Source organism: Daucus carota, chromosome 5 (genome assembly GCF_001625215.2).
Source record: "Daucus carota subsp. sativus chromosome 5, DH1 v3.0, whole genome shotgun sequence".
NCBI lineage: Eukaryota > Viridiplantae > Streptophyta > Magnoliopsida > Apiales > Apiaceae > Daucus > Daucus carota.
In genome coordinates, this window is record NC_030385.2 from 1,822,588 (window position 1) to 1,835,359 (window position 12,772).

Below are 12,772 nucleotides of genomic sequence, written 5' to 3' on the forward strand. Positions count from 1 at the left end.
CATTCTTTATCGGACCGGATTATTATCGGATCGGATTATTAGCAGATCGGTTTTTTTTAATAAGGATCCATATCCATTTATTTAACCACGGATCGGATCGGGTCGGATCGGATATCCGATCCATTTACAGGCCTTTATTAACATCGACACTTTTACGAACAGATAGAAATGAGTCAAATGAGATTTGAAATCAGAAATGAGCACTGGACACATGAAATGAGTGGTTAGTTGTAATTAAACGGGCTTTCACGACCACAGGCCCAGAGAAGAATTTGTCAGTAGCATATCAGACCATTGCGTTAAAAAAGCCCGTGATTGCTCTTCTAACACTTTGAAGTGGATTTATGCTCTACAAGAAACAGGATCTTGGTATTTTAAGAATTTACATTCAGTTATTTGGTATAAAACACCAAATACCAAATCTGGAATTTTAAGAATCTACATTCAGTTACTTGGTATTAAACATTTGTACAAAATCTGGAATTTTAAGAATTTACATTCAGTTATTTGGTATAAAACTCCAGATTATATTTTGTTTCAGGGAAAAAAAAAAAATTCACTTTCTGTTGCAATTTCAGTAAATACCCCAGTCCTTTGAGGTTATTTCAACATAACTATATACACCAGTATCACATTTCAACTTTCTAGTCTGTGGGTCTCGGCTGGAAAAATAATATAAAAACTAATGGAAATGTGAAAAATTTAGCTAAAAACATAGGCAGCTAATTGTCCTCTCGAAAAAAATATATGCAGGAATAGTATCTGAAGTAATGTCAATATATATCCTGTAGTCGGAAAACGCCAAATGATGAACTCTCACGCTCAAATGGCAAAATCACTGGCTGTTGTTACAAGCAAAACCTACTCTTTGCTTTTGAACCTCTGAAGGCAACTTCACGTCTGTGGCCAAACCAATCGCTTGAAGGAACCTCACAACATACCAGGTCGCATCGAGTTGCCACCATTCAAGTCCATGTCGAGCTGAATATTCAAAAGCATGGTGATTGTTATGCCAACCCTCTCCAAATGCAAGCACTGCCACCCACCTAAAGTAAATACAGTTGAACAGCAGCATTCATAAGAATTCAATAAATTTCATTACATTTAGATTACAAACAATTAAACAAGTACTACAAAGATAGCATACCAATTGTTTCTGGACAGATCACCGGTGTTCCATGCTTGCTTTCCCCATACATGGCAAGCTGAGTTCACTAACCACGTTATGTGATACACCCATACTGTTCTTACTCCCTGCATTAGCGCAAAGTTCGACAAATATAAACATAAACAGATATAGAGATCAATGCATAAGTTTAGGCTTAGCTTCCATAAAATGAGACTCGTATTGTTTCTATATAGTTAGAACATTTTCAGGAAGATGATATTATTTTTTTATCTTGAAACTTTTAACGGAAGGTAGTAATTATTTTCTACGGAGGTGAATTGCATACTAGTCAAGTACTGGAGTCTGGACTGTAGGTCTAGCACAATAAAGGGTTACATTTTTGTTTGAATTTAAATAAAACATTTGACCTTTGGGACTTTGAAAAATCTCCTAGATAAGTGGTGTTGGAGAATGGAGATAGAGCACAACGATCCACATGATAATATATGGGCCAGGGCCAGCCACACAGTACTTCCATGGTCACTTGTTTCAGTTGTGTGGTCTACTAGATGAATGGTTAAAGATGATGCTAATTTCGGCAATATATAAATATCAACTACTATATTCATTAGCATTCAAATGAAAGGGATATCCAATAAAGTCATGTTCAACTAAACACCAGACATAAATCGTTTTAAAGAATAGTACAATTCTACAAATCACCTATCACAGATAACAGTGTACATATCAGCAGTCATATTAGTATAAATCACTGAAGACTAAACCATTTGATTTTACAATTGATGGTTACAGTGAGGAGTTAGTTTTCACTTTTCATTAAACTGTCTTTCATTTGAATACAAATTAGACACACACACATACAATTTCCAAGAAAAAAACAAATCAAAATGAAAATTTCAAGATTTGGAAGCAAATATAGAGTGAAAAAGAGAAAGATGGATTTTACCATTCCCCAAACAAGAAAGGGAAATCCTCCCAAAGCATACAACAGAGCTGCAAGTGCAACAGGATGAAATGCATATGTTTTCTCAAGGAACTTATAAAATGGCTGTTTCTCTAAATCTGATGCATTGTTTGGACCTCCACACTGCGAAAATTTCATCGCAAACATCAGCATTAACATCAAACACTTCCTTACACTAAACAAACATACATAAACCGAGTCATACCCTCTTCACAATAGTCTTGTTATCAAAGAACCAGCTCATGTGACTATACCAAAACCCTTCATAGGGACTATGGGGGTCCCTCTCAGAATCACAAAACTGATGGTGATACCTATGAGTACTCACCCAATCAATTGGATGCCCCTGCAATTCATAACCCAAAATTTCAGTGTACTTAAACATGAAGATTCAATCTTTAGCCAAAAGAAAAAATCAATCTTCAAACCACAAAAACACTATTTCGCCCGGAAAATCAATGTTCCCAAAAAATTCAATCTTTAACCAGAAAAACACAATTCCACCCAGAAAATCAATGTTCTTGAACAAAAAGACTAAATCTTTAACTATAAAAACACAATTCAACCTAAAAAATCAATGTTCTTGACCAAAAAATTCAATCTTTAACCACAAACACAATTGCAACAATGACAATCAATCAAGAATCAAACTTTACCTGAAGTGCTTGAGCTCCACAATAAGCAAACAAGTATTCAAGCCATTTGGGAAGTTTAAAAGCTCTATGAGAAAGATTCCTATGAAAAGAAAGGGTAATCCCCAGCAGCCCAGTAACCAGATACAACCCAAATGCCACTCCAACAGCAGCCCAATTAACCACAAACGGTGCAAACAAAGACAGAACATGCATGGACCCGACCACTGAAATAGTTATTACATCCATTGAACTCCATTGTCTTCCCCAATACACATTCCTCCTCCTCTTCACCACTACATCAGACAAGAAAATCTTCCCAAAATTACCCTCCTCCTCTCCACTCTCCGGCACAGAAATCGATGCAGCCTTGACAACTGGACTCACCCATTTGCCAATACTACTCCAAGCGCTTGAAAAGGCCACAATTTTCACATTAGCACAATGTGGCAATCTTGTAATTTCAAGGGTTCTTGAGGGCACAAATTTGGTGAGTTTAGGGTGGCGTAGAGCTGAGAATTGGATGGGTTTAGTCCCGGGTAATGGTGCTACCATAACCATTTAGGGAAAACTTTAGAGGGCTGGTTTAAGTTGTTTGATAAAATTTACTCACATTTATGTACTTACAAAAAATGTGAGTGTATATTTTTGAATGCATTTAATGGTGTGTATTAGGCCAGATGGTCTTGCAAAATTGAAGAGAGAGGGCCAAGGCGGTGAGGAGTTGATAAGGCTATGACATAATATTTGTTACAAGTCTGATCTTTTGATTTCTTTTGGATAGGTGTTGGCCTTGTTGCCCACTTGATTTCATTTTTTTCTTTTGTTTTTGTTAGCTTGGCTTAGCATTTGGGTGGGTCACTGGGCGTCTTTTATTGGATCCGGGTCCAGTCCATAGAGATATATATAATATATTAGGCCAAATTTCACAATTTGCTTTCAAATGTGCTATTCCAACTTCATTTTTAATTTTTTTTTAAAAAAAAACTTCATTTTTAACTTGTATCAGGCAGTGTTACAGAAATATTAAATCGGACCAAATCATTGAATATGAATTTAGGATTAAATAAAAATTGAAGATTAATAATTGAAAATTGGATATAATTTTAATATTAAAATATTATTTAATAGTTTGTTATTAGGGTCATCTTCCAGAGGAACCATTAGGGAGAGAACCCTTAGAACCATTATCTTATTTCTATTATTAGTTAGAGTTCGGCAGGAGAACTTCAAATGAAAAAAATATCATTGAGGGTTCTGCAACAGAACTTCAAATGAAAAAAATGTCTTATTTATGTATCATATTTTAAAATTACTTTTTTTTTTTGATGAGCCATAAAATATACTCCCTCCGTTTCTTTTTTCTTTTCTTGTTTGTGATGTCGGTACTGTTCATAACATGAGACAAATTACTAATTTACATCTAATCTATAAAACTAAATATAGTCATGAGTGATCTTGTTAGATTCGTGTTCACAAGTACTTTAATACATTGAAGTTTTTAAATTTAATGCTACTACGAAAGGAAAGATATTAACGATCAAAAGTGTGTATTGACAAATGTGAAAAGTACAAACAGGAAAAGTATTTAGAGACGGAGGGAGTATTAATTAACAACGGATACAAAGAGAGAAAGGGGTCCCCTACTCCCCTACCCTTTTAGACAAAATGTGAAGCTCAACTTCACAGCCTTAATAAACCGGGGACTTGAAAGATTGCATGCAAGCATACTAATTCATACCAGAAGTGACACTAGACTTGTCCTGCTAGACTTAACCTAAAACCCTGAACCACTACCACCGAAATGAACTCTTTCTTTTCCTTTATTGGCAACAACACGAGCCCTATTCTGAATAGTACTAGTGTTTTCCCTGATGACTATCCCGGATCTTTTCTGCGCAACCTGTGACACTTGAAGCTCCCCTTGCTCATCTTCAATGATGATTGTTTCTGAAGTTTTATTTACTTCTTGCTTTGCATCAACAGTGACAACTTCTCCCATCCCATGATTCGGCTGAATGATAAGCATTTCTCTATGAGGTCTAAAAACCCGCATTGATGTCCGCTGTTCACGTATTGCAGATATAGGAGAAGGCATGTCAACCAGATTCTCACGGTTATAGAGCGCATATCTCGACAGAATGAAAGCAGCTTCATTTCTTGTGCTAAAAATCGATCTCAGCTCACATTCCCAGCTAGGATTCATGTCCGCCCTTGGTTTGTTAAACTGATACCTCAGCCTATTGATATGGTGCAGCACCTCGAAGAGTTCATCCGCTTCAATCACTTCCTACTCCTCATCTTGATGTCTGAAGATATGAAACGCAAGAACATTTTCAGATTCCACAATCACCTTCAGAATTTGCTTGTCAAATGCCCATTTCATAGCGATATGAATCGCCCAAAGATGAGCTTGGATCTCATTAGCTCCACGCAGCGGCCCATGATGTCATGAACATAGGCTGCTTCATAGTTTCTAGCTATTATGTGCCAATGGTATTAGAATTGCCATTCTCCAACGGATTGACAGGTGATGAGCCATGCACATTTATTTTGATAACACCTTTTGGAAGAAGTTTTTACACCGGATTCATGTTTGCCAGTATGTGAAAGCTTGAATATTGAAGGGAGGTGGAGCAATATGAGAGCTTAAAGGAGCCCTCTGTATGATCTATTATATATGAATGGGATGTTTCGATTTGATTTTTCCCACACATAGGAAAATAGCTGCTCCTAGTGAATTTTGTTCCCTGCATGTATGACTTACTCTTGGGACTAATAAAAAGGGCTGCTGTTGCTTACTGGCCTGTGTAAGCATGCACCTTGGAATTCCAAGTTGAATAACAACTTCTGGCTGACATTTATAAATCTGTCAATCAATTTCTTTTGTAGATGCATTTATATCCAACCTTTAATTATATAGGTTTTGAACAAGCCCGCTTTAGCCAGTCCATTAGCTTCGGAGTTATATTCTCGGCCCATATATTTGAAGTTCATTGCTCCCAATAAATCACGGCTCATGCCACTTAGATCCAGTTCCTGCCAAGATTTTTGTTGTTTTATTTCTTTAAGCCTGTGCACCACTTCTCTGGAGTCACTGCATATACAAATATTTTGCCAACTCCTCTTACTCTCCAGAAGTGATGAAAACATGAATTTAGCAGCCTCCCATTCTGCTTCGTAGTTGTTATTTACTTTAGCAGGACCAAAAAATATAAATTGCAAATTTCCTTCCGCATTCTTCAAGCACCCTCCACTCCCTGCCTTATTTTTATGAATAAAAGCACCATCCACCATGCCTATATATTCATAATTTTTTTTGAAATTCTCTCCACATATCATCTTTTTTCTGCAACCATCTTCTTCTAATTACCTGTTGTGGGCATATTTTCCAGTCGACCCAAACGTTGTCTTCCACCAGATAATTTGACAGTAACCATCTATACATGCAAACTTTGATAGAATTTACTATCTTTTCCTTTGTAGTGAGCCTCTGACTAAATACCTTATTAATCCTGGAAATCCATATGTGCCATAAACTTTCTGCAACAACTAACTTCCAAGACTTATTCAAGATAGAATCATCCATTAGCGAGAATAGATTTCTTAGAGAAAAGTTCGCAGATGCAAACTTATATACAGGAATATTCCACCAATCTGAAATTTCTTGCCATACCCATCTAGCTAGCACACAATCCTTCATCAAATGAGGTAAATTTTTTTCATTTTCTTCACACCATCCACATCGTGTATCAAAGTTGTTAACATATAATCTGTTCCTTGAAAACAACTTTACCGAAAGGACACCATGTTCCACCTTGCACAAAAATAATCTCACCTTGTGCGCTTTGAGCTTCTAGATTTTATTCCATATTAACTCCTTACCATTCGATCTGCTTAGTAGCTTATACCCTTCAGCTACGTTATACTCCTTACCTGAGTTACTCCAAATTAAGTGATCATCTTGAGTAGTTAAACTTATACCTTCCAATGTATGTTCTAGTCTACCCCACTCTTCCTCCTCCCATGCTCGTAACCTTCTCTTCCGAGCAGATTCCAACCTGCACTCACCCTTGCGCCACCTTTCCACCATGTCATTAACATTTGTCCATTTGAAATTTGACAAGGCATATAATCTTGCAAAAGCTGTTTTTAAAGGAACTCCACCTACCCAAGAATCTTTCCAAAACAGAGCCTTTTTCCCATTATATACTCTCTAAACAAAATGATTCCAATTTGAGTTTGTGATATTTGAATCTTGTGCTAAGCTACAGACCTGCTTAAAGAACGTTGACATTTTTTGTGTTCTGTCGACCTCTTCTAAATTCACCCAGACCTAGCTACCATATTTTCCTTTAAGAATCATGTTCCACAGCTTAAATCTTTCTGAGTAATATCTACTCCACCATTTGAGCGGGAAGGGCTTGTTTCTTTCTTCTAATGACTTTAATCCTAACCCTCCTTCATCCTTCGCCGAGCAAATTTTTCCCCATGCAACCGTATGCATTTTATTTATAACCTCTCCATTTGTATTTGTTTAATTCCACAAAAATCTTCTTCTTATTTTGTCAATGTCACTAATTACCGTCTTCGGAATCTTGTGAAAGCTCATCCAGTATGTTGGCAAGCTGTCAAGAGTAGCCTTTAACAAAACTAGTCTACCCGCCATAGATATTGATCTGCTTTTCCAACTGGCAAGTTTGTTTTTAAACTTCAGCGTTAGAGGATTCCAGTATCTTACAGAACTAGGTGATTTTAACACCTCCATTCCCAGATATTCAAAGCTGTCACCACCAACTTTGCAACCCAATATATTTGCCCAGCTTCTAACCTCCTCCTGATTCTGACCAATGCCATATAATTGTTGGGGATCCGTTCACCAAAACAGACGTTTTTGAAGTATTGAAAATTTTCCTGATCCAATTAATCCAGTCATCCCTAAAATTCAATTTCTCTAGCAGCTGAAATAAAAACCTCCAATCAACCGAATCAAATGCTTTTTCAAAATCAATTTTCAATATTAACCCATCACTTTGTCCTGATTTGATGTTAATAATCTCTCTCACTATTAAAATCCCATCCGAAATAAACCTAACCTTTATAAATCCTGTTTGGGCTTCCGAAATCAATGAGTACATAACCTTGCTAAGTTTGGTGACTAACATCTTAGTAAGAAGCTTCATGCTAGAATTTATAAGACTAATCGGTATGTATTCTTTCAAGTATTTCGGGAATCACATTTAGGAATAAGGCAGATGAAAGATGAATTCATACCTCCCGGCAAAGTACCATGTTTCTGAAATTTGAGTAAACACGCCGACAATTCTGTTCTTATAAAACTCCACATTTTCTTTAAAGCACCCATGCTGAAGCCATCCAGGCCAGGCTCCTTATCCGATGGACTCTGTTTCAAAGCCTGTTCCAGCTCCTCCACAGAGAATGAAGAAGAAAGCCGATCTGCCTCCTCTTGCATTAAACGATTATCAAGCAAAGAATCCAGATTGAAGATAGGTGCATTGAACCTCTGTTTGAAGAAATCACAGAAATGATTATAGAAAGCATCTTGCAGGTGATCCCTTACATGTACCCATCTATCCTTCCAATAAACACCTAAGATTTTGTTTTTACTCCAATTCTAATTCATCACACTGTGAAAAAATTTAGAATTCTCATCACCTTTGATCTCCCATTGGATTCGGGATTTTTGCCTCAACATACTAGCTCTTTCTTCATATAGTTTGAATAAATTCAAATTCAAACAATTAATTTCCTCTTCACCATGACCCTCCTCCTCCAACTGGAATTGTTCTTTCTCCATTAATTCTATTCGTGCATTGATATCTCTATTAATGTCTTTGTTCCATTTTCTGATGTTGTTTCGAACTATCCTAAGTTTGTTTGTGATGTTGCTCTCCTCTTTTTCCCACACTTCTTTAACCATATCCAGCAGCACTGAGTTATCTAGCCAAATGTCAAAAACTTTGAACGGTTTTGGCCCCCATTTTTCATCATCTGTCCATAGAAAAATTGCTCTATGATCCGATATTTTACGCTCCAGGACCTTTACAATCCAATCCCCTTTCTCAGCCAAACTCCATGAAATTAAAGCCCGGTCTAATCTACTCCTCCGACTTTTAGTTCCACACCAGGTGAAAACTGAATTTTGACCATTACTCCCTCTGTCCCAGTTTAACTGATGTTTGACTTTTTAACACGTATGTTGAGGTGTAAAAAAACAATACCTACACTCAATAAAATAATACAATTCTTATATCAAATAAAAGTTTAGGTTCTAAACTTTTGTTTGATATAAATTTTATAAAAAATAATTATGTTTAGATGTGATTTTTTTAACACCTTAAAATACGTGTAAAAAAGTCAAAAGCAGTTAAAATAGGACGGAGGGAGTAACATCCACCAGGGCATTTAAACTAATGAATTCGGAGAAGGCTTTCGAATCCTGAATGTATATTCACAGTTCTGCCTTTCCGTATTGTCCCTGACACAGTTAAAATCTCCAATAAGAGCTATACCCTCATCTCCTACCGACTCTAAAATTGTTGTCAACTCATTCCATAATTGCCTTTTAGCATTGAACACACGTAACAATTAAAAAAAATGTATTTCCTGAAAATTTATGAAGAATATAGATTTCCGTAGTCGAACTTTAGTGGTTCTATTGTTCAATTTTAATTTTCTCTTTAGCGCGACCCTTTGTTATTATTATTTATTGACAAATATATAATTATTATGTCGTAAATTCTACAAGTATTTATACGTAAAGTAATATAGTACTTTAATTTTAATTAATTATTATATACACTTCGACTAAGAACAATTATAAGGATTAATCACATCGAAAAAGCACCGGCCATTTTTCAGGACTAATAGGGAATTCACCAATTAAAGTTGAAAACAATTTATAATTGTTTTGACTAATTTGAAAGTAAAATATTTATAGTAATCATTCATAATTTGTTTGAATATGAAAAGTCGTTTTTTTTGACTCATTAAAATTTAAAATTATTTATAACTTCATTCTTAATTAATTTTAGGATAGTGCTTCTTATATCATAAATTTAGAATGGTAAATAAGTGTCAAATTTTTCAAGAGTCAAATGTGTCCACCTATCCCTCGCTAGATTTGCTCTAAGCACTAGCCGGCCTTGGCAGTTGGCACTACTCTGCTCCATTTGGTGGTTCTCTTTGTAAGTTTTTCGCAAATGATCACTACGCCATATATGAGCTATGGCAATGGTTTGATCATTGGTGTTGCAATGTTATGTTGCATTAGAGGCACTAATCCATACCTACCGCAACGATAATCATTCATGTCCATTTGATGTTGCGATAGCCAAAACTATGTGTTGCATAGAGTATTTGTAGAATAATTATTTATAATATGATAATAAAATTTAAAGCTAAAATACTTTTAAATTATTAATTAATAAGATATAATATATTAAACATGAAAGAACTAAATATTGAAATACAATATAATATACATGTGAAAACACTGAATTCTTAAATAATATTAATTTCATTATAATAAATTTTTAATGTAATTAATTATAATAAAGATAATAACTTTGAAACTAATTGATTATTAAGAAAATAATGACATTGAAATTTATATTTTTTTAAAATAAAATTGTTATTTTTAAAATATCAAAGAAATTGGAAATGATATTTAAGATGAATCCTTCGTATTAGCAAGACAATAAAAAAAAATCGAAACAAAGCTCTGCGTGAAAAATTAAGAGCGGCAAAACTCCCGCTTTTGTTTCACCCACCTCATATCATTTCAGCCCCCACACACATTTTTGTCCACACACACTCACCTCACTCACCTTCTATAATCACCGGTGTCTTCAAACTCAGCTCTTCGACGATTGGGTAACTTTTGGGGACAACTGAATCGAGTTCTCTCTCAATCGATTTCATCGTTATTAGGGTTTTGGTTTCAGGTCTTCAATCGCAGGCTTTGATTCAAAGCTTCTTCATTGAATGGAACTAGGGCTTTAGATTCATATTGCCTTGTAATTTATTTGAAAGATTTGAATTAGGGATTTCATTTTAGTTATGTTAATTTGTGTCTCGTTTGTTTCAGGACTTCAATTAAATTAGGGATCCACTCCAACATGAATGGCTTGAGTCGAATTAGGGCTTTTCACTTCAATTGGGGCTTCGAATTCTTGGATTGTGATTTAAGGTGTACTCCCTTCATATTTCTTTTTATTTGTGTGTATGTATACTCGAGTTCAGCGTTTCCAGATTTTCTTTTGGGATCAATAGTTTAGAGTTTGTATCTGGCAATTGAATTTCAATTGGAATCTCTATGATGGCCTTTTGATATATGTATGTATATTCATGTGCGTATTTTGCTGAAACTTGATCTAGCCATTACCAAGTCTAATTTGATGCTCTGTATTTTATTCGTTTCTCGGGATTATTTTTTTTTGGATGTAAAATGATCTGTGTTTTCACGAGTTGTTTTTATATTGAATTATACTGGAATTGGTTCTTGGCTAGTTATTTTGGGGGACTGTGACCTCATAACTTGATGTATTTCTATAGCCGGTCCTATATATCATTGCTTTAGTTTCACCGTAATAGTTCATTTTCGTTTCCTAGTGTAACCATATGTTGACTATTCAGATAACATCCCTGCTGTTGGTATGGCAATGGAGGGTGCGACTATGTCAAAAAACCTGAATTCTTACTGAAGTCTATTCCAAATATTAGCATATTTGATCCCAAAGTAAAGCTTCCAGTGAAGAAATTCTATGAAGGTAAGAGAGCATATTAAGCCAGCTTCATCCATCATTTCTTTTCTACAACCAGTAAACACTTTCCAATGATCACAACATATGAAAGTATATACTGGTGATGGTTGGCATTTGGATTTAAAAAGTACTAACTTTGATGCATATTCCCGACCAGATTTTTATACTAAGGTAATTCCTTACTCGCTTTAAGGCTTGGCTGCAGATACAGCTCCTGGTAATTATATAAAACTTTCTCAGCATTAACTACCTGAAAATATTGTGCTAAAGGAGAAGAAGCTAATCTGAAACCATCCTATTAAATGAGAGAATCAGAATCTGGCATAAATTAGGACATTTAAATTTGTTAGAACTGTTATCATAACTTAACATTGTCCAAGCTAATCAATTGGTAACATGGGAGATGTTATTGAGATTGATACATGGGTTGATGCATCAGCAAAAAATGGTATGTGTTATAAATCGAACACGAGCTTTGAGAATTGAATGAAATATAAAATTTCAAATACGAACTTCTATTGATGCGGGACTCTTACTATAGTCAGGACTCGGGAGGCTGCATTAGCAATATAAACTAACAGACTTCCCTAGCAACTTATAGTTTCATTTGTTTATATCTCTACAAGGCATCTGGCGTTTGTTTATATTTCTATCTTTGTCTTAACGATTAGATTTGTATGATTATGTTCATAACACATATCACTTAAATATGGCATTTCAGGTTTCATATCTCTTCAGAAATCCAGAAGTTTTGGACATGGTTACATTCAAGGTGCCACTTATTCTTCAGCTGTTAGTGGAAGAGTGAAGATATTTTGTTTATTGAAAGAAAAATGAAGTGTTGTGCAAAGTTGTGAGTGACTAAAGTTGTGAGGCGATAAACTGATTTGGTAGCTGCTTTGATTTGATTCCATTTGGTAGTTACTTTTGTTTGTATCAAAGAATAGTTTATTGAGATGTTTAACATTTAAAGTGTATATTTTCAACTCCTTTCGGTAAATAATGTTGCTTTCGATTAATAAAATGGGGCAGCTGCTGTAGTAAAATGTTTGAAAGTTATATTTAATGTTGCAATAGTACATACTCATATATGTTGCTATGGGACTGACACATGGCAGTCAGTAGGCGACACGTGGCACTTTGGGCTCACATGTGGGATCCACGTGGACCCTAAAAATGGGACTTACAAGAGGGACCCACATGTGGGTCCCACTATTTTTTTAAAATCAAAAGGTCTAATGTAACATAATATATTTGTTCC

General features: G+C 35.3%; 1 protein-coding gene and 1 long non-coding RNA gene across 3 annotated transcripts; one reads left to right on the forward strand and one right to left on the reverse strand.

Annotated features, from left to right (window-relative positions):
* Window positions 1-663: 663 nt before the first annotated feature.
* LOC108219979 (palmitoyl-monogalactosyldiacylglycerol delta-7 desaturase, chloroplastic) lies at window positions 664-3,467 on the reverse strand. The gene is made up of 5 exons (XM_017393589.2): window positions 2,750-3,467; window positions 2,299-2,439; window positions 2,076-2,216; window positions 1,148-1,254; window positions 664-1,046 (listed from the first exon to the last, which is right to left on the reverse strand). The coding sequence occupies exons 1-5, from the start codon at window positions 3,284-3,286 to the stop codon at window positions 836-838; spliced, it is 1,137 nt and encodes a 378-aa protein (XP_017249078.1). The 5' UTR covers window positions 3,287-3,467; the 3' UTR covers window positions 664-835.
* Window positions 3,468-10,447: 6,980 nt separating this feature from the next.
* LOC108220257 (uncharacterized) lies at window positions 10,448-12,570 on the forward strand. Of its 2 annotated transcripts, XR_001806705.2 has the most exons (5): window positions 10,513-10,692; window positions 10,836-10,937; window positions 11,384-11,517; window positions 11,669-11,728; window positions 12,233-12,570. It is a non-coding gene; the product is annotated as an uncharacterized LOC108220257 (long non-coding RNA). The 2 variants fall into 2 exon arrangements; XR_001806704.2 differs by lacking the exon at window positions 11,669-11,728 and having other exon boundaries at window positions 10,448-10,692.
* Window positions 12,571-12,772: the final 202 nt, after the last annotated feature.